The sequence below is a fragment of the Coturnix japonica genome, chromosome 21 (genome assembly GCF_001577835.2).
Source record: "Coturnix japonica isolate 7356 chromosome 21, Coturnix japonica 2.1, whole genome shotgun sequence".
NCBI lineage: Eukaryota > Metazoa > Chordata > Aves > Galliformes > Phasianidae > Coturnix > Coturnix japonica.
The window spans coordinates 3,822,223-3,833,001 of record NC_029536.1 but is presented as its reverse complement, the minus strand read 5'-3'; the positions used below and the strand labels follow the sequence as shown (position 1 = coordinate 3,833,001).

At 55.6% G+C, this 10,779-nt stretch overlaps 1 protein-coding gene across 4 annotated transcripts; it reads left to right on the top strand.

Annotated features, from left to right (window-relative positions):
- Nucleotides 1-1,179: 1,179 nt before the first annotated feature.
- ATP13A2 (ATPase cation transporting 13A2) lies at nt 1,180-10,491 on the top strand. 4 transcript variants are annotated; one of them, XM_015882269.2, is made up of 31 exons: nt 1,187-1,449; nt 1,936-2,070; nt 2,533-2,606; nt 2,711-2,878; nt 2,951-3,009; nt 3,087-3,195; nt 3,274-3,353; nt 3,624-3,701; nt 3,842-3,911; nt 3,995-4,129; nt 4,333-4,399; nt 4,577-4,708; nt 4,799-4,966; nt 5,048-5,158; nt 5,248-5,294; nt 5,381-5,517; nt 5,713-5,764; nt 5,842-6,048; nt 6,117-6,230; nt 6,600-6,756; nt 6,828-6,948; nt 7,039-7,163; nt 7,413-7,573; nt 7,648-7,740; nt 7,814-7,893; nt 8,087-8,239; nt 8,344-8,440; nt 8,601-8,824; nt 8,966-9,117; nt 9,189-9,361; nt 9,472-10,491. In XM_015882269.2, the coding sequence occupies exons 1-31, from the start codon at nt 1,305-1,307 to the stop codon at nt 9,637-9,639; spliced, it is 3,792 nt and encodes a 1,263-aa protein (XP_015737755.1). In that variant the 5' UTR covers nt 1,187-1,304; the 3' UTR covers nt 9,640-10,491. The 4 variants fall into 4 exon arrangements, with proteins under 4 accessions (XP_032304570.1, XP_015737755.1, XP_015737756.1 ...); XM_032448678.1 differs by lacking the exon at nt 1,936-2,070 and having other exon boundaries at nt 1,188-1,449; XM_015882270.2 differs by lacking the exon at nt 1,936-2,070 and having other exon boundaries at nt 2,711-3,009.
- Nucleotides 10,492-10,779: the final 288 nt, after the last annotated feature.

Here is a 10,779-nt window from a genome sequence, read left to right as displayed (position 1 = left end):
GGCATGAAATAAAGGGGTGAATCAAACCCTCTTGCTGACCCTGCCTTTGGTTGGACCATTGGATGCTCTACATTGCCAAGGGCCAAGCCACGTGCCACCATGTTTGCATGGCTGGTTGGTGATGGATATCGGAGCCTGGTGGGCAGCAAAGCTTCACCCAGCACAGCAAACCAACCCTGTTGGTGCCCAGCATTGGGGCTGTGCTCATCCTTCTATAGCAGCCCCATTCCTTCCCTTGTGACCCCAATGTCAGTGGGTCTGAAGGAGGGATTGAGGTTAAAGGTTGGGTTTATAGGGTGATATTGCGGGTCGTTTCAGACAACATCATGCATCATGAATGACAGCCTGGGCGGCCAATGGCAATGGAGAATGGCGGATTTGACCCCCCCCTCACCCCCAAAGAGCCGTTCGAACTCAATGAAGCCTCTTCCGCTTCTCTGCGCGCATGTGTCGTGCTGCTTGGAGGACTAAACAGCATCTTGTTGGCGGACTGATGGTGCAGAGCGGCTAAAAAGAATAAATCCCATTTCCTCTCATTAATGTCGGGAGGAGTTATCACCGTAGAGACGGGCGGACTCGGGTGGGTCCGGAGCTCCATTGACAGCCGCCCCCAGCTGCAGTTCCACCCTTTGACCACGAGGGGGCAGCAGAGACTGAATAAAGCGCTTCTCCTATAGGGCCCTGTTTAATGATAGGGAAATAAAAGCTCATTAGCAGAAAGCAAAGGGACGCCTGGTTGCACAAGCAGCAATGCATTGCACAGTTCAGCTTGCACAACAGAGGAAACCACGACATGTTCTCAGTGCTTGGGGCTGTATTCAGCTCAGCCATGCTGCTGCAGGGGGGATTTCTCAGTTGATCTTTGCTATATTTCTTCCTTATTGCTGTCATCTCAATGCTTGTTGCTGGGTAAATCATCAGCCTTCTGGGTTAGGTTCATTGCTGGCGGAGGGGAAATCCTTTATGCTGCAGATCCGGGCTGCTGTTTATCAGGAGCACCTGCTGCTTTTGTGTGCTCACAGTGACTCACCGATCCCACTGCGCTGCAGGTTATCGTGCTCCTAAAGGCAAAGGTTCTGCTGGCTTTATGCTGCCGGAACACCACAACCCCATTTGCTTTTCCACTCCCTTCCTGCACAACGTGAGGGTTCCTGGTGGGCTGGGCTGCTCCTCGCAGCCGTTTTGTTGCAGCTGAGCACCGAAAACAGGGAGGGGATGCAAAGCCGCTATAGGGGCAGAGCGTTTCCGTACAGGTGCTGAGGCTCTATGGGGCAGAGCGCGGATCGCTTCCCTGCCTGATAGTGATGATGATGATGATGATGATGAAGCGGGGGGGGGTTGATGCGAGGACTACAAACCCCAGCAGCTCCCACGCTCCGCCCTTCCGCTGCCGCTGCTCAGCGCGGCCCCGAAGCGGACGGCCCACGCGTGGCCCCGCCATGAGCTCAGGTCAGGGGCGGCTATTGGGGGTGGGGGGGGATACAGGGATGGATGGGGGGGGGCTGCAATGTGATGGCAGTGCAGGTGAAGCCCCGCAGGGGTCGCATCCCGTTGCATTTCCCCGCTGTTGCGGTTTGCACAGAGCCCAGGGCTCGGTTATCCTTCTGCTCCGCTTTGCTTTCTTTTCCTTTTGCTTCCCTTCCCCATCGCTCAGCTCTGCCCCCAGCTGCACAACCGTGTCCCGGCCCGTGTCCCTTCATCTCATAGCGGCCGCTTTACGCCGTGCAACGAGCAGGGAGATGCATCCGGATCCCCTGGTTGTAAGCCTGCAAAGGGGAGATGGGTGCTGCGGGAGGATGCTCTCATTGCAACCCAGCATCGCAGGGTGAAGCCCCGTGCTAAAACCCCTTGGTGTGGGGACAGCATGTGGCCTGGGTTGTGTTTGCACGGCCACACCTCATCCTCAAACTGCTGCGTTGCAAACTGGTTGTGCAGCTTTAAACCACTGCCCGCCCCTCTGTGGCACCGGCTGCTTCCTGGGCACAACGTGGTGCATGTCCCATCCCGTGCCTTTGAGATCAGCTGGAAGCTCCATTCGTGGCCTTTGGGAAGCAGCCGGGATGGGAACAGGTGAGAAAACCTATAGATGTGGGATTGGGGGCGTGCAGGAATCACTGTGGTGCTGGTGGGATGGGGATGGTAGTGCAGACCCCATGAGGTTCTTAAAGCATGGGGCTGTGCATGCATTGCACAGCAGGACACTCAGACAGCAAACAGAAAAGGGGAATAAACACGTTTTCCATCCGTTTCCCAGCACCAAAGAGAGGAGGAAAGGACAGGGAGCAAAACAAGCATGAAAAGCACTGCGGGACGGCTGGCCTGGCGCTGCCCCAGCTCCGCTCCCTGTGCCAACTCCTGTCCCCTGGCACCGCCTGCCGTCCACCCATTGGGGTTCTGTGGGCTTTGGATTGGGTTTGGAGGCACTTCTGCCCCGCTGTCTCCATCCGTGTGGCTGCCACCCATCTGGCACAGCTCTCAGTGCCATCAGAACACGTTTTCCCTCGCGGACACGCTTTGCTTTTTGCATTGCAGACAGCAGCAGGCTGCTGGGCAGCCCACGGCCGGGCTACGGGACGCTGCAGCACAACCCAGACCCATCCTGCATGGTACGTACAGGGCCTTGGGTTAAGGGGGGACCTGTTGATGAGCAGGCAGAGCATCCTGCTTGCAAAGAGATTGCATAAGTGAATGTAATTTGGTGTTCCTGCAGGAGGTGACGGGGTACCGCAGCCAGCCGTGGCGCACAGCACTGTGCCATGTGTGCTGTGTGCTCAGTGCTGGGCTGCTGCTGCTGCTCTTCCACTGGAGACCCAGCCTGCGTGTATGGGCCAGGTGCAAGCCCTGTGCCTTGGGGCAGGCGGATTGGGTCATTATTAGGGTGAGCACCACGGGGGGCTTGAGGAGGGGGGTTCCCTGCTTGCATCCATTGGGACGCTGTGTGTGTTTGCAGGACCGATTTGGGCAGTGCTTCACTGCACGCGTGCAGACGGAGACACTGGGTGAGGGCAGGTGAGTGAAAGCCACGTAACATGGGTGGGATCTGGGGGGGTGTTTGGATATTAATGTCTATTCTCTGCCCTGAGCAGCCTGGAGCATCACCCTGGGGCCAGGCTGGAGGACCGCAAGAGCAGCATCGCTGTTGGTGTGGCGGATGAGGAAGAGAACAGGGACACCATCCGCCTGCACCAGGAGGAGGTGATGCCCACAGCCCCCCTCCCTGCTCCTCTGTGCCCCTCACAGCCCTTTAAAAGCCCCCCCCCTCTCTTTGCTCAGCACAACGTCCTGCGGTATTATCTCTTCGAGGGGCTGCGCTATGTCTGGATGGAGAGGCGGCAGGCGTACTGCAGGGTCAGGTACTCTTCCACCCCAAAACCCCAATCCTAATCCATCTGTGGGTCGTGCACCCACACCAAGGCCTCTCTGCGTGTTGCAAAGCCTTTGCAAATCCCCGCACTGTGCCCCTTTTGTTCCTGCTCGCAGCCTTGGCTGAGCACGCGGAACAAGATGCTCTCTCTTTCCCAAAGGGTTTTTGTTGACGTGGACGTGCTGTGTGTTCTGCTTTGCTCCCAATGATTCTGACTCTGTTTTACTCCCTTCTCTTCCCTCCCCCCTATTCCTCACAGTGCCTTGGATGAAGGCTGGACCTGTGCAGAGCTCCACCTCTGTCAGGCTGGACTGGGCCAGCAGGACCACAGCTCCAGGTGGGCATGCAGGACATTGGTAGGACACAGCAATGAGGGTTTTTCTTTGCATTCCCTATCTCAGTCTGAGTCTGGAGCTCAGATACATCCTGATGTACCGTTACATCATCACCTGAATACCTTCCATCTTTACCATGCAGAAGAAAGATCTACGGCCCAAACCTCATCGAGGTGCCTGTCAAATCCTATGCCAAGCTCCTGGTGGAGGAGGTGAGCACCCATTGCAGACCCAGGAGCGTTCCCATTTGGCTGCAGAGCATCCTCAGCCATCCTGACTGTAAACCTCTCTCCAGGTGCTCAATCCCTTCTACATCTTCCAAGTTCTCAGCATCGTGCTGTGGGTCTGTGATGCCTATTACTACTACGCCGCCTGCATCTTCCTCATCTCCACCATCTCCCTGGGGCTGTCCCTCTATGAGACGAGGAAGGTTGGTGGTTGGACCTTGGGAAATGCTTTACAAAGCCCCATCCTGTGTTGGGATCTGGCTTTCTGGGGGCTCCGTAGGGATCTGGTTTAGTGGAATAACCCCTTCGCACGTATGATCCCCAGCCTGATGCACTCAAGACCAAGGTGCTTTACTTTGCTTGTTGAGCTGCTTCTGGCTCCCTCTGACAGCTCCCTCCCTTGCAGCAAAGCACCACGCTGAGGAACATGGCCAGGATGTCCATCAGCATCCGAGTGCGCCGTGCTGACGGAGGTGAGCACGAGCAAAGGCTCCTTTGGGATGGGACCAACCCCACCTCATGGAGACATGCTTGGCTTTTCCTACTGGGACACCCACTGGGAGCACCCCAGTGGGCTCAGATGGGTGGTGGATGGAACAAAGTTGGGATGGTTTGGGCTCTGGGTGTAAAGGAAGGTGCTGTCCCAGCAGAGGAGGCCATGGTGAGCTCAGCAGAGCTGGTGCCCGGTGACTGCATCAGCCTGCCCTTGGATGGTGTGTTGGTCCCCTGTGATGCTGCACTGCTGACAGGCGAGTGCATGGTCAACGAGAGCATGCTGACAGGTGAGAGCATCCCATTATCCCTTCCAATCCTTGCGTCCACTCTCTGGTTATAAATTAGCAACCCTCATCACCACTGGGTTCTTCCTGCAGGGGAAAGCGTGCCTGTGCTGAAGACACCTCTCCCCAATGGCGGAGGGGCTGCAGGCACCATCTATAACCCCAAAGAGCACCAGAGGCACACGCTGTTCTGTGGGACACACATCATCCAGGCCAGGTCCTACGTGGGGCAGGAGGTGCTGGCTGTTGTCACCCGTACAGGTAGCACCATGCGGACTCGTTGTGCCCATTGGAGTGGTGGCTTTGAGCACATCCTGAGGTTCTATTGCTCTTATCCCATAGGGTTTTGCACAGCCAAGGGTGACCTGATCAGCTCCATTCTCTACCCCAAGCCTGTGACCTTCAAGTTCTACAAGGATGCTGTGAAGTTTGTGCTGTTCCTTGCTGTGCTGGGTAGGGAGGCATTGCCTGGACTCCTTGTTATGGTGGAATCCCCATCTCTGCTTGGCTTTGTACCACAACCCATTCTTTTCTTTGTGCAGCTTTTATTGGCACGCTGTACAGCATCCTCATCATGGTGAAAAACCAGGTAGGGGGGAAACCACCAGCCATAAAGATCCATCTTAGATGGATGCTATCAGGATGCTCACCCCATTTACGCACCTCACCTGCCAGGTTCCCGTGGGGCAAATCATCATCCGTGCCCTCGACCTGATCACTGTCATTGTGCCGCCAGCTCTCCCAGCTGCCATGACTGTGGGCTCCATCTACGCCCAGAACAGGCTGAAGAAACGTGGCATCTTCTGCATCAGGTTGGATTGTAGGATGAATTTCTTCTCTGAAAGAGCAGTGATGCATTGGTATGGGTGGTGGGGTTACCATCCCTGGAGGTGTTCCATGCAGAGATGTGGCACTGAGGGATGTGGTCAGTGGGGATGGGTTGGGGTTGGACTGGGTGATCTTAGTGATCTTTTCCAATGTTAATAAATCTGTGTTTCTACGCTCAGCCCTCCCCGCATCAACCTGTGTGGGAAGATCCGCTTGGTGTGCTTTGACAAGGTGAGTGTATGGGCATGGCTTTGTGCTGTGGCTTCCCAGCTTGGAGCTTCTCCTGCCCCACTGTGCTCATCCTGCAGACAGGGACGCTGACAGAGGAAGGGTTGGATGTATGGGGGGTGATCTCCCTGGAGGACGGACACTTCATGCCCATCATCCATGAGCTGCGCCGCCTGCCTTCCAGCCCCCTGCTCCATGCCCTGGCCACCTGCCACAGTGTCACACTGCTACAGGGACAGCCTGTTGGGGACCCCGTGGACCTCAAGATGATGGAATCCACTGGATGGGTAAGGGGAGCGATGGGACTGGTGTGGAGAGGGTGGTGGCATCCCTTCTGCTTGTGCATTGCTTCCAGCGCCTGGAGATGGCTGAGGAGGATGAAGGGGAGCTGCCTGGCTTGCAGTGCTTTGGGACGAAGGTTTTGGCCATGATGAACCCTCCACCTGAGGAAGAACAGCTACCGGGCAGGGTGAGTGCCTTGCAGCATCCATTGGGGAGCTCCTGGTTGGATATTAGCAATAATATAACCTCCAAAAGAGTGGTGATGTGCTGGCACAGGCTGCACAGGGAGATGGTGGGGTCCCTGGAGGTGTTAAGGGCCATGGAGATGTGGCACTGAGGGACACAGTGGGCATGGTGGGGGTAGACTGGCATTTGGGCTTGGTGACCTTAGAGGTCTTTTCCAACCTTAATGATTCTGCCATGCTACGAATGGGCACATTGGGGATGGTTTGATGGTTGGGCTCAGTGATCTCAGAGGTCTTCTCCAACCTTAATGGTTCAATGATTCTGTCCCTGGATGCTGTGCTTCATACTCTTGGGTTACAACACCTTCCAGAAGCACCATTTACCTGTGGGCATCCTGCGCCGCTTCCCCTTCTCCTCCTCCCTACAACGCATGAGCGTCCTCACAAAGCTGCCTGGCGACGACACAGCTTTGCTCTACACCAAAGGAGCCCCAGAGGTGGTGGCCAGCCTCTGCAGCACAGAGACGGGTGCGTTCCTATACTACCATCCTGTCCCCATGCATTTGGGAGCTGTTGGGAGCCCTCTGTCCCCATTGCAGTGCCCGCGGATTTCTCCCAGGTGCTGCGGCATTACACTGCCGATGGTTTCCGTGTGCTGGCCTTGGCTTGTAGATCACTGAGCACAGTGAGGAGCTTTGAGGATGCCCTGCAGCTGACGAGGTGGGTGAGCACAGCTTTGGGTTTTAGATCCCATTTGGTGCAGTAATGGTGTGTGTGGACTTAGAGGTGGTGCCACGCTGTGCCCAACAGGGATGCTGCAGAGAGCAGCCTGACCTTCCTGGGCTTCCTGGTGATGAAGAATGTCCTCAAGCTGGAATCAGCACCTGTGATCACACTGCTGAGGAACGCCGGCGTGCGTCCCATCATGGTGACAGGTGGCACTGCAATGTGGGGACAGGGATGGGGAATGGGGGGCAATGAGGGGCCATGGGGCTGCATGGGGTTCTGACAGCATGGATCAGTGGTGAGGATCCACTGGGAGGTGGGGTTATAGGGTCGGTTATGGGGTTATAGGGTCAGTTATGGGGTTATGGGGTTATGGGGTTATGGGGTTATGGGGTTGGGTTATGGGGTTATGGGCCACCTAATGGCTGCTTCACCATTACTCACACCACCGCCTGCAGGAGACAACATGCTGACAGCTGTGAACGTGGCCAGGAGCTGCTGCATGGTGGGGCCAAATGAGAGGGTCATCTTCGTCACCGCATCGCCGCCCGGCCGTGACCAGCCTGCATCTCTCAAGTTCATCCCTTCAGAGCTCTCGCAGGGCGAGAAGCAGCCAGAGGTGAGTTGAGAAGCAGTCCCAAAAACGTGCTGCTTCTCCAGCAGTGTGTTCATGGGTTGCTCTGCGTGCTGCAGGATGCACAGCAGTGGGATGGCCGCCTGCACCTGGCGCTGAATGGGAAGTCCTTTGCTGTGCTGCAGGAGCATTTTGCTGACCTGCTGCCCAAGGTGCGTCCCATCCCCATCCATAACCCATCTGTGGGGTGTTGGTCACTGGGATTGAGCCATCCTCCCCTTGCAGATCCTTGTCCGAGCCACTGTGTTTGCCCGCATGTCGCCTGAGCAGAAGACTCAGCTGGTGTGCAGCCTGCAGGAGCTTGAGTGAGTGCCCCAGCACTGAGGCTTGGGGGGACAGTGGGGACTTGAGGCATTTCTTGGGTGCTGGAGGCTTTCCCAGTGTGCTGATTGCATCCTGCCCTTTCCCCAAGCTTCCCAAACATCCAGGTTTGACCTTGAAGTCCCCAAATCCCACTGTGCCAGTGTTAGAAATCCACTTCTTCTGCTTCTCCCCCAGCTACTGCGTGGGGATGTGTGGGGATGGGGCCAATGACTGCGGGGCACTGAAGGCAGCTGATGTGGGCATTTCCCTTTCGGAGGCTGAAGCATCCGTGGCATCACCCTTCACCTCCTGCCATGCCAGCATTGAATGTGTGCCCACGGTCATCCGGTAAGGGGAGAACACACAGGGGGTTCTCAGCACCTCCATCCCCTCTTTGGGATGGGGTTTGTGGCAGGGCTGTGTTGCTGTGCTGATGGTGGTTCTGCCTGTAGGGAGGGAAGGTGCTCGCTGGTCACTTCCTTTGGGGTCTTTAAGTATATGGCCCTGTACAGCCTGGTGCAGTTTGTGTCCGTGTTGCTGCTCTACACGGTGAGTCCATCTGTCTTGGGGATGGGATGCATTAACAGGGCCGTGGGAGGTGGGGGAGGACCACTCAGCAATACCCAGGGATGTCTGATCCTTCCCTACTTCTGGCTTTTATCACACCATGTGTCCCCATAGCCGAGAGCATTCCATTTCTCCCTCCCAGATCAACACCAACCTGAGTGACTTCCAGTTTCTCTTCTTCGACCTGATCATCACCACCACTGTGGCTGTGCTGATGGGACGCACGGGTCCTGCCAGGGAGCTTGGAGTGCGCCGGCCCCAAGGGGCACTGATCAGCGTCCCAGTGCTGGGCAGTCTGCTCCTGCAAACTGCTCTGCTCATCACTGTGCAAGTCCTCAGCTACTTCATCACTGTTTCACAGAGCTGGTACGGGACCTGGCGCTGTGGGTTTGGCCGTGGGGATGTCATTGGCCAATGTCAATTTGGATGGTGTTGGCCAAAGTCAAGTGGGTTGGCACTGAAAGTCAACTTCGGTCATTATATTGATCCTTTGTGTCTACTCTTCAGGTATGTGCCACTGAACAGCACAGTGACAGCTCCCCAAAACCTGCCCAACTACGAGAACACAGTCCTCTTCTGCATCACTGGCTTCCAGTACCTCATTCTGGCCGTTGCCATGTCCAAAGGGTACCCATTTCGGGAGCCACTCTACACCAATGGTGAGGCCATGAGCAAGAGGAGACCTCAAACCTTCAACTCCCTCCTCAACCTTCTCCCTTCTCACTTTCAGTGCTCTTTCTGGTCGTCCTCATGCTCCTCTTCGGCCTCTTGATATGGTTAACCCTGTACCCTTTGGGCTTCCCCAAAACCCTACTGAAGCTGCAGGAAATCGATGACTTGAACTTCAAACTGCTGCTGTTGGGAATCGCCACGCTTAATTTCTTCGCAGCCTTTGTGCTGGAGGTGGGTAGCAAAGCATTGCATTGCACTTAGGGGAGTTTTAAGACCACTATCCTCATGGATCTGTCCAAGAAACCTCCCTAAAACCTGTTGTATTCATCTCTTTGCTGCAGACTGCACTGGACTATGGATTACTGGGCTGCTTACGTAAGCTGCGTCGGAAGAAAGCATCCAGCAAGCTGTTCAAGAGGCTGGAGAAGGATCTGAGCCAGCAACCCTCCTGGCCACCCCTTAACGAACCACTCTTTGCTACCCCTCGGATGTCCATCGCTGTGAGATAGCACACACCAAACTTCAGTCCTCCGTGCTCTGCAGGGGAGCACCACACTGCTGTATTTATTTCTCCTGGTCCCACTGAGGGCAGCTGGTGGCTGACTCCGTGTCCATCCCATGGGATGCAGCATGCAGATAAAGTTGGTCCCATCTTTCCAATGGGGAGACCCTCAGCCTCACAGCCATGAAGCCATATGCTCCAGAAACCACACGCTTGGTCCTATGGGCCCCACAAGAAGTGGTGGGAGATGCTAAAGATGAGAACTTGAGGCTCCACCTGGGGGTGCCACCTGCCTTCTTCCTCCAACACTATGCCCTCCTGGCTGGTCAGAGATGTGAATTAAAGGGTCCTGCTTGTGCTGCTGGTGGTGGCACCCACTGTGGCCTCAGGGCTCTGCTCACTGTGAAGGAAACCTCCTCCCTCCCTGCTGGCCACCTCGATGTGTAGGAAATGTTTACAAACCACTCCAGCTTGCCAAGGACGTTCTGAGCCAGCTGTCAGCAGCGAGGGGCTTGGAGCATCCAATGCAGAGCCCAAACCCATATTGCACCTCATGCATTATTGCCCTTTGGTCCATCAGAGCAGCTGGAAGGGCATCCATCCCTCCCTCCCTTCCAGGTCAGTGGGAGGTTTTGGTATGGGATCTCAGCACACTGGTGATGCTTCTGCATGGCCTTCCAGCTGTGCCAGCAGGGGCTTTGTAGCATTAAACCCCCCCCACCCCCCTTTGAAATCTCTATTTTTATTTCTATTTTTAACTCCATTCCAGTGCACAAAGGGGTGGAGCAGGGTGTGCCACTTCTGGATTACACGGGGTTCTGGTGTGAGCACGTCTAATGAATAAATGCTATTTTCATGAGCACGCTGTAGACCTCTGGGGAAGGGGGATAGTGGGGGGAGAGGAGGGGAGGGGGTCATTTTCTTCTCCATTGGGGCTGGAAGATGATGTAGAAGCAGAGGGAGCCCAGGGGTGGCATTGCTGGGATGTCAGAACAGGCAGGAGTTGACTTTGGCCAACGTCATTCTCAGTGTGTTTCTAGCTGGAATTCACTAGTAAAAAAAGAAAAGGAGAAATTAATATATATATAATTGTTGGAAAAAAAAGAAAAAAAAAAGCAGATGTCCTTGCCAAAATGTCTCTCCGTGC

Excerpts from the sequence above, each read along its gene's own strand:
- ATP13A2 (XM_015882269.2), top strand. The coding sequence starts at position 1,305 with ATGATGATGATGATGATGATGAAGCGGGGGGGGGTTGATGCGAGGACT. Across the intron at positions 7,574-7,647 it reads AGGGCGAGAAGCAGCCAGAG|GATGCACAGCAGTGGGATGG; the intron begins GTGAGTTGAGAA and ends TGCGTGCTGCAG. Across the intron at positions 9,118-9,188 it reads GGAGCCACTCTACACCAATG|TGCTCTTTCTGGTCGTCCTC; the intron begins GTGAGGCCATGA and ends TCTCACTTTCAG.